Here is a 9,554-nt window from a genome sequence, read left to right as displayed (position 1 = left end):
GCACTCACAGTTGCAGCAAGCATTACCTGACTCGATCACAGAGTTGCCCTGTGCTGTTTTAGTACACAGATGGTTTTGTGTGTGTACACAAAATCACATCTGGGCAAGGTTAGAAAAGGCCACAACGGATCATGTGGTCCAACTTCCCTATTCAAGAAGGGTCATCCCAGAGCACATGGCACAGGACTGTGTCTAGACAGGTCTGGAATATCTCCAGTGAGGGAGACTCCACAACCTCTCTGGGCAGCCAGTGCACAGTCACTTGCACAGGAAATAAGTTCTTCCTCACATTCAGGTGGAACTTCTGTGCATCAGTGTTGGGAAGGATAAAGATTTGACAGGAAGGTTTTATAGATATGTATGTATAACAGAAGGATTTTTGAATGTAGAATCTAAAGAAGGTATAGAAATGATAGCAAGTTTTGATATAGAGGAAAAGAATTGCTGACCTAGTTTTACTGGGTAGCTAAGAAGTCAAAGAGCAAGTGAGTTGGAAGGGGCTTTTATGACTGAGCAAAAGATAAATCCACTTCAAACAAAAGATGTTTTTACCAATCAAAAAGGTTTTCACAGGCAGACAAGAAAACCAATGTTGCAAGTAAAGGAAAGATCTCAGAATTTTCCACTGCAAGAAAACTGAAAAACAACTTCTAGCTTAAACTGTAACATACTAACCTTTTGTGATTGGAACATAGTAACATGAATATAGTAATGTTAGTAGTTAGGATAGGCTATAGGTAATAGTAAAGCTATTGATTGGTTATTATGTAATAAGATACACAGCAAAGAAATATAATGCTTTGTAACACGAATGGAACAGAGCTTCAGGACACAGGGCTTGCCTATAGCCAGCAGCTATAGGCTCACCCACGACCCACAACTATTGTAAACCTCGTCTGTGCAATAAACAGCATCTTGAAAGCCGTCTGAAGCCTCCATCTCCCTGTCCGGCTCTTACACATCAGTTTTTGCTCATTGTGGAATCTCTTGTGCTGATTTGATATGTTTTTGAATGCTGTCCAAAGACAGTCTTTTTAAAATGTCAAAGTGCAATGGCGTGGTAAGCTTTAAAAAGTCCTAGTTGAAAATGATGTATCAGCTTAGTATTCCAACACTGATGGGCGGGTGCTTATCTTGCTTTTCTGCATCATAGAGCAGACTAGCTCCCTATGGACTTCCCCTGGCACAAGAGCAAAGCACAGAGTCCAGCTCCTGCTGTTGGAGCATTGGAGTGAACTGAGGCAGCAGCCACATGAAACTGATGTATACAGCATTAAAAACTTCACAGAGCAATCAAAACATAGCACAGCTCACATCAGGCTCTGCGCTCAAAGGCATTGCCAGGAAAAGGCAGAAACTAGAGGATGTACAAGCACGGCATTTAAGTATTTTTCATCCTTTATACCGTGCCCTTTATACTGACACCTATATCCGATGTCTTGGTTCAGATGTGTGTGCGGGAAAAAAAAACTTTACCCCAAATCTTCTTTGTGTTACTTTTAATAGTTTTTTTGGGGTCTAGGAAGTCTAGCGCTTAGGCGCTACGACTGCCTGGCACTACAAGCCGGGGCAAAATGACTTTACCTCATCCATGTGAAGTACTTTTCCCCCGCCTTCTAAGCGATCTCTCGGAAAGAGCGCGCACCGCCCCGGGCGGCCGCGGAGAACATGGCGGGCGGGGAGGGGGGGCGGCGGGGCGGGCCGGCGGGAGGGGCCGCACGGCTCCGGGGCCGTGCCGGGGCGGGGGAGGCTCGGGCCGCGGCGGCTGAGAGGATCTCGGGCACCCCAACCAGGAACGTCCCGCTCCGGCGGTGGCGGGCGGTGAGTGCGGAGCCGGGGAGGGGGCGGAGGCGGCGGGACTCGCTCGCTGCCGGCGGGTGGGGAGGAGGCGATGGATGCCCGGGGCGGAGGAGCCTGTTCCAGCCCTTTGTTCGCTGCCGGAGGGAGCGCGGGGCAAAATGGCGAAGCCCCCTTCACCACTGTATTTCCAACTCGGTCCCACCCGCATTTGTGTGTGCGGGAAGCCTGGCCGCGCTGCCCGCGGGCGGGATGGCGTGGGATGGGATGGCATGGGATGGAATGGGATGCTGTCCCCGCCCCGGGTAGCCCTGCCCCGGGAGGGCCACCTCTGCCAGAGGCCGCTTTCCCCCGCAGAGCGCAGCCGGGCCGTGGGGGGACGAGAAGCGCCAGGTGCGTCCGGGTGCATCACTATCGCCGGGAGCGGCCGTGGGGAAGCCGCCTTTCCAAAACCTGCCCCGGCCAAAAGTGTTGGAAAGGCACACAGAAGTGGTGCAGGCATGCTGAGAGAGAAAGAAACTCGAGGGGAAGTGTTTTTGCACACATCCTCAGTCAGAGGCTAAGGAAGAGCTAATTTTTTTTTTTATAAAGCATGGCCCAGTAATGCCTTTAATTATGTTCTTAGGAAAGTACAGATAAAAATGGAAAAAAGTCATTTTTCCAGACTGACAGTGCTGCCACAGCAGCCACGCAGATGGAAGCATTTCTGTGAGTACTCCTGGCTGTCTGGGACCCATATCTGGCACAGTTGCAGAATTAGCTGAGATAATTTTCCTGAGTCCTTTACTTCCCAGAAATCAACTTTATATTCATTGGTGGACTCTTTCACTTTTTTGGGTCTGTATATTTGCGTTTGTTTGTTTGTTCATTGTGCTGTCCTGCAGATGGGTGAAGGACTAAATGAAGTAGGTAGTAAATGCCATTTGGAGGCAGCAGGGAAAAGCGGAATTGCTAAGGAATTGAAAGAAATACCAAGGTTTCACAAAATGAGTCTGTGAATCAATGGGATGGATACTAACACTGAGAAGTCAAGGATAAAAGGTTCTCAAGCAATTCTATAGCGTGGACCTCATCTTAATGCAAGGAAGTGTTTTTCAAACCTCATGTACAGAAAGCCAATTCCTCCAGTCCTTTGGTATTGGCAGTAAAATACAATCAGCACTGTAGCTAAGGTGATTATGAACATAGAGAAATGATGTTGGGAGAGTACATGCAGTGGTCTCTGAGTCTTTGGGACTTAGCAAATTGCAAACAAATGCTACTTAGCAATTGTTAAGGAAGAGTCAGCAGGGTATGACCAGCCAGGCATCCACAGACCACCAGCAAATGCTGTATAGGCAGAATACAAGGTAACTATTGGGATAGGCAGAATTTTTTTAAAAGGTTTTTTTCTTTAGAGAAACAAAGACTGATAGTGACATTCTTGTTTCTTCACAGCCTAGATGGAGGGGCTGGTAAGAAGAACTGAGAAACAAGTAAGATCTGCAGAAAATTTTAAAGTAAAATGTGCCTATTTCCTTTCTTATTTCCCCCCCTTCATCTCTTCTTGTCTTCCTTGTTCTAGGCTTGGTGTTGTCCTCTTTGGTGTGCCCACATGCAATTTACTGCCCCTTTGCTTGCCCATCTAAAATATGCAGTTTCCTGCATACTACAGGTAAATTTTAACAAAGGCAAAAGGGCCTCCAGTCACTGGAAAGAGTTTGAAGAACTATTACCTGAATGTTTCTGAGCGTTGTTCTGCTTCTAGCTGCTCAGCATGTCTTGGCTGCTCCAGGTGTGCACGCTCTGACCATGAGCAGCAATTCCTCCCTCAGCAATGGGAAAGGCCTGAAGAACCTGACCACGGAGGAAGATGGGGCAGTCAGAGTCACCGAGTCCATTGCTATAATTGTCATTGCTATCTTCATCTGTTTGGGCAACCTGGTGATTGTTGTCACTCTGTATCGCAAGTCATACCTTCTCACCTTGAGCAACAAGTTTGTGTTCAGCCTGACCCTCTCCAACTTTCTACTCTCGGTGCTGGTGCTGCCTTTTGTTGTCACCAGCTCCATCAGGCGAGAATGGATCTTCGGGGTTGTTTGGTGCAATTTCTCAGCCCTGCTCTACATGCTGATCAGCTCAGCCAGCATGCTCACTCTGGGACTCATAGCTATAGACCGGTAAGCTGCTCTTTGGTAGTGAATTGTAACAAATTGTCTGCTCCTCTCATAGAGTAACTCACTGCCTGCTCATACACTTGAGAAGCACTGCAGAGGGTATCATGGTGCACTGCTGGAGTGGCATTTTTACTTCAGCCCCTCGTGAAATTTTGACGTCATATCTTCAATAATAGAAAATGCAGACATTCATGTAGAGTTCTTTAAAGCTCTTGATGGTATAGTAACATACTATTTGATAAACATGAAATAGTGACTTAAAATTCCAGGTTATACCCTAAGCATACACTCACACATAGGAACAGATTTAATGATTGCATATGTGCCTTCAACCAAGTTTGACAGTCTTGACTGCAGTGATACCTACTTTTACATATATCTGTTTCTAGAACTGGGGTTTCTGAGCCTGTTGGAAGAAAAAAAAGATCTAGATATTAGCATCATTAAAGCATGTTCTTTTCTTTATTGTATGTCCTTTATGCTCCTGTGGACTACTTCTTTTCTTGCCCTGCAGGTACTATGCTGTGCTGTACCCGATGGTTTATCCGATGAAGATAACGGGCAACAGAGCAGTGGTAGCTCTCGTGTACGTGTGGCTGCATTCTCTTATTGGCTGCCTCCCTCCCCTTTTCGGCTGGTCCTCTTTGGAGTTTGACCAATTCAAGTGGATGTGTGTGGCAGCCTGGCACAAGGAGGCTGCCTACACGGCCTTTTGGCAGATCTGGTGTGCACTGCTGCCCTTCGTGGTTATGATGATCTGCTATGGATTCATATTCCGTGTGGCAAGGATTAAGGCCCGCAAAATCCACTGTGGGAGTGTTGTCATTGTGGAGGAGGACTCACAGAGGAATGGGAGGAAGAACTCCAGCACCTCCACATCCTCCTCTGGCAGCCGAAGGAATGCTTTCCAAGGGGTTGTTTACTCAGCCAACCAGTGCAAAGCTTTCATAACCATCTTGGTTGTCATTGGGGCTTTCGTCATTACATGGGGACCTTACATGGTAGTAATAACATCAGAGGCACTTTGGGGTAAAAACAGTATTTCCCCTGCTTTGGAGACATTGGCTACATGGCTGTCCTTTTCCAGTGCCATTTGCCATCCGCTAATTTATGGGCTGTGGAACAAGACTGTGCGAAAGGAACTCCTGGGAATGTGCGTTGGGGATCGGTATTACCGCAAGTCCTTTGTTCAGCGGCACAGGACATCGAGACTGTTCAGCATTTCCAACAGGATCACAGGTAAGATGTGGCTGCAAAAGATACTTCCTTAATACCACCAAGAGCAAGGCGTCCTGTCTGCCAGTGTTTGGCACGTTTCAGGGCTCTGTAAAGAGAATTGGATGTTTCTGGAATTTTCAGCAGTCTTTTATCAGTCAGATAATAGACATTTGTAAGGAGAAATTTTCTCCTTTCTTGAAGTTAACATTTTTATCCTACTATAGTAAAACTTTCTCAGGCAGAGAAGACATAGTGATGAGGTTAATAAAAATAATTTATTTTCTTCTTTCTCAAGCATTTCCTTTTGTGTGCCTTTCATTTTGTGTTGCCCAGATTTGAGCTCTACCAACAGTACTTTTTACTGCACTTTTTCTTTAATTAATGGCCTCATGCTACAACTCTCTAAAATCCACTAAGGTTTCATTGGCATAACTGTTTCTGCAAGTTCAGCTTTTAGGCTTAATGGTTGGGAAGAAGAAATCATAAACAAAGTAAAACTGTGTAAAACCATAGAACTGTTTGGTCTGTCCCCAAGTTGCAGACTGAGACCTCCAGTTACTCAGTTTGATGGGTTTTTTGTTTGTTTGTTTGTTGTTTTTTTTGAGTAGCAATGCAATGACGTTCAGATTTTTAATAATTTCCCTGGTCATGTTCAGAAGCTTCCAGAAGTAGAACATCTTCAAGGGATATTTCATGCAGAGGCAGGAACTGAAATTATTTAATTGGGAAAGATGATCTAAAATGCAGAAGGAAGATGAGAGCACGAAGGCATATGTTATCTTTTCTGCTACCTGGGAACACTGGGAGAGACTGTCATATAAATGAAACAGTTATGGAGCTGTAGCCACATCACAAGCTCCAGGAGCTTTGGCAAGTCTACATCCAGGAAATGCTATGGATTAATACATTGGAAACTGAGGTGGGGAGGGAAAAGAGGAAATTCCTTTCTTTTTCCAAGCGATAAATTTGAAGCTGTCAGTTTCTTATCAGATGTCTTAGCTGGAGGCTGATAGAGAGGGGGAAAAGACCCCAACAAACTCACAACAAAATCTCAAGGGGCATCCAAAGCTGCACCTTTGTAAAAATCCCACTATCTCATCCCTTCTTGTTTTGGATATTTGAAAGAAGTTGGGCATCTCTGTGCCCCAGCCTTGCTCATATGCTTCTTCCTACACTAATGGGCTGTCACAGCTGCTGGTGGCTACCAGGTTATTCTCTGTCTAGAAGATGCCTGGCAAATCTCCCCATCCATGTGCTCAGCCTGTCTGGCTGATAAAACACATGCAGTTGCAACAAGAGTGGGAGGGAGATGGTGCAGAGACAAAGGAGACTTGCTTTTCCAAACCTGAGAGCTGCTGACTGGGTTTCTGAGATGAGTCCAGAAGCTGTGCTTTTTGCTTCAGCAAGGTAAGTTTTATATCCAGAATAATAAATAAGAGAGCAGAGTGGGTATTACTGGAAGAGGTTTTTACCATTGCAAACTCCTTAACCATTCACTGTGTAACAAAAAAAAAACTTTCTTGCAGATTTGGGACTATCTCCTCACCTTACCGCCCTCATGGCAGGTGGGAGGCCACTGGGAAACAGCAGCAGCACAGGAGACACAGGTTTCAGCTGCTCACAAGATTCAGGTAACTACAAGTCTTGCTCTCTACTTGGGCTGAAGTTTGCACTTGGCAGCAGTCATGTGGATAGTCAGTATTTACACCCACAGAGGTCTCCTGGTGGACTAATGACATGAAGCATCTGTTCCAGTTGTTCCAACAAAACTGTTGCAGTTGCTTTTTTCCTCCCTTGCTCTTGATAGATTTACTTGCAAAATGCTGCTTATGGAATGGTGACCGTCCCTTTGTAATGTGTCCTGGGAATAAGACTCACTGCTTTTGTGCCCTTCTCCTTCAATTTCTGTTGTTCTTTGGAGACTTTCTCTGTATCCATAAGGAACAGAGCAACAAAGTTCTATGAAGAATGTGCTTTCTGTGAAGAAAGTGCTTCTGTTTCCTATTTTGTAAGAGACCTTGTCTTGTTCATCCTCCTGTATAAACATAAACACTTAAGATGGTTTCAGCTTATGATTTCATTACTACTTAAGATGTCTTAACTGAAGATGGTTTGGAAAAGGGAGAGAGAGTTCTGATGGTAATTTTCTATCCAAATCTGTTGCTAGATTTTTCTGGCAGTTAGCTCAGCTACCAGTCCTTAACTGCAGTAGTTGTTTTAGAGAGCATTTCTGCTCTAGAGACAGCAGAGGGTGATCTTTTAAAGGTTGTTTGGTCTAAGGGATTTGTTTCCTACTTTTGTAAAGGAAGTCTGTGGAGCTGGGATTTATTTTTGGTTGTTGTTTTATGCTGGTAGTTTTCTGTCTGTTGTGGATATTCTGCCATTTTATATGATAAAGGAGAGCAGCCTCCTGGTAAGCCTGCCTCAGTTAAGAGAATGTGGTGTTACCGTCTTGTGACAGCAGTTTAAACAAATGAACAGAACTAAAGTGATACCAAAGTGCTTCTAGAAGTGCCACTGCTGGTTAAGGAGGGGGCACAGTCCACTGCCTGGGAATGGATATACCATGTGAAATACTGTTTCATGTTGGATGCTTTTACTGTGAGTTACTAAAGAGCAGAAGGAAGCCTTAGTCCCTCTTCTGTGTTGCTTGCTGCATGTGGTACAGTGCTCCTGGGGTCTACGATGCCCAGTCTCTAATGAGAAGATTTCCCAATCCTTTCAGTGAAAACTGACCCCATTCTTTTCCTGTGCAGTGTTTAATTTGAGCTGAAATTTACTTAAAAAGCTGGGTTTAGATATCTTTTGAAGGAATTGCTGAAAGTAGGCTGAAAACTTTTTGCTACCATATTGCATGCCAGTGTTGCTGTTTTACTTGAGGGCTCTTGCTCTTCTTAGGAACAGATACAATGCTTCTGGAAGATTATAGCTCAGATGGCCCTCATGCCCCACACTGCATCTGTCCCCCTCGAAGGAGGAGTTCAGTGACGTTTGAAGATGAAGTGGAACAAATGAAAGGTGAGTGTAAGGGTAAGTATGAAAATGCTCAGAGCCTCCCAGGACCTAGAGAATTGTCTTGAAAAGTATCTGACCACAGTGTGCCTCAGACCTAATCATTCATGCAGGCACAACAGAAAGCAAAATCAGGTCTTTCTTCCAGATTTCAAGTAGCAGCAGGCAAGGACAAAAGTTAGAAGCTAGGATTCCCTGCATATATATACAGTAATTTCACGATTATAAGCTGCACCATTTTGACTAAAATTTTGGTCCAAACCTGGAAGTGCGACTTGTAATCTGGAGCGGCCAATATATGGACAATGTTCTGAAAGCTGCCAACCCGGAAGTGGGACCCCGCGACAGCCCCAAGCCGAGCTGGAACCCGGCCAGCCCCGGCAGAGGCGGGGAAGCCCGGCAGAGGTGGGCCGGGCCAGGCAGACTTGGGCTGGCAGAGGAGGGAAAGCCCGGGAGAGGCGGGCTGGGCCAGCAGAGGCAGGCCGGCAGAGGCGGCCCAGGCCAGCAGAGGCGGGGAAGCCCGGCAGAGGCAGGCTGGCAGAGGCAGCGGCGGCAGTGCAGGCGTCGGGCAGGGACGAGCGAGCCCAGCAGTGGCCGGCCGGCCCCGTTGGCAGCACCGAGCGGCCCGAGGCCGCCCAGCCCTGAGCCGAGCCAGTAAACTCCCTGATCCTGCGATTCTGTTACTATTTGGCAACTCTGTGAAAGTTGCACATGGATCCTCACTGCGAACCAAAGTGCGGCTAATAATCTGCTGCGGCTTATTTATGGAGAAAAAATGAAACGTTGCTGACACCCCAGAAGTGCAGCTTATAATCCATGTGGCTTGTAATGGTGAAATTACTGTAAACTAAATTGCACAGCAGTATCCTCTCTGCAATTCTACTCATCCTGGTGGCTGTTACAGTCTGTTTAGTGTTTCTTGGGGAATATATTTCCCTGCCCTCATATTTGGATTGCATTTTCCCTGTGTTTCTCAATTGCTGTCTCTTCTCAACTTTGTCATAGACTTGAAATTCTTCAATTTACAGACTTTAATAATCTAAATATAATTTTACTCTGTTTAATTTACTTTTTTAAATTTCAATTCTACTTTACTTTACTGGGTGTGTTCCTCAGCAGCTATGGGTGAAAACAGATGAACCGCATGCAATTTTTTCAGTCAACCTGCTTGTATTCTGGGCTAGGTGAACGTTGCTGTGATCTTCTGTAAAATGTAAGAACATTAATTTATGCTGATAGTTAGAATAGTTTCATTGGAAGACTTGATAGTAACAACTGAATTTTCTAAACAATACATGATTGTGGACAGGATGAAAATGAGCAGAATGCCTTCAAGAATCAAGTAATTATGAAACTTGGAATAATGAGAAA

The 9,554-nt window shown here is 45.4% G+C and overlaps 1 protein-coding gene across 8 annotated transcripts in view; it reads left to right on the top strand.

The window, feature by feature from the left end:
• The first annotated feature begins 1,734 nt into the window (after positions 1-1,734).
• GPR161 (G protein-coupled receptor 161) overlaps positions 1,735-9,554 on the top strand; it is an 11,071-nt gene continuing 3,251 nt past the window's right edge. The window contains exons 1-7 of one of the 8 annotated variants that reach the window (XM_033051143.2): positions 1,735-1,821; positions 3,235-3,272; positions 3,362-3,451; positions 3,545-3,956; positions 4,468-5,192; positions 6,698-6,802; positions 8,070-8,189. In XM_033051143.2, coding sequence (XP_032907034.1) covers positions 3,589-3,956; positions 4,468-5,192; positions 6,698-6,802; positions 8,070-8,189 — 1,318 coding nt within the window. In that variant the 5' untranslated portion in view covers positions 1,735-1,821; positions 3,235-3,272; positions 3,362-3,451; positions 3,545-3,588. Of the gene's footprint in view, positions 1,822-1,892; positions 3,273-3,308; positions 3,957-4,467; positions 5,193-6,697; positions 6,803-8,069; positions 8,190-9,554 lie in introns of those variants that run through there. The other 7 variants (XM_033051145.2, XM_033051137.2, XM_033051141.2 and 4 more) reach the window with 7 other exon arrangements.

Source organism: Catharus ustulatus, chromosome 2 (assembly GCF_009819885.2).
Source record: "Catharus ustulatus isolate bCatUst1 chromosome 2, bCatUst1.pri.v2, whole genome shotgun sequence".
Lineage (NCBI taxonomy): Eukaryota > Metazoa > Chordata > Aves > Passeriformes > Turdidae > Catharus > Catharus ustulatus.
Note: the sequence above shows the minus strand (reverse complement) of the source record. Positions and strands in the feature narration are given on the sequence as shown.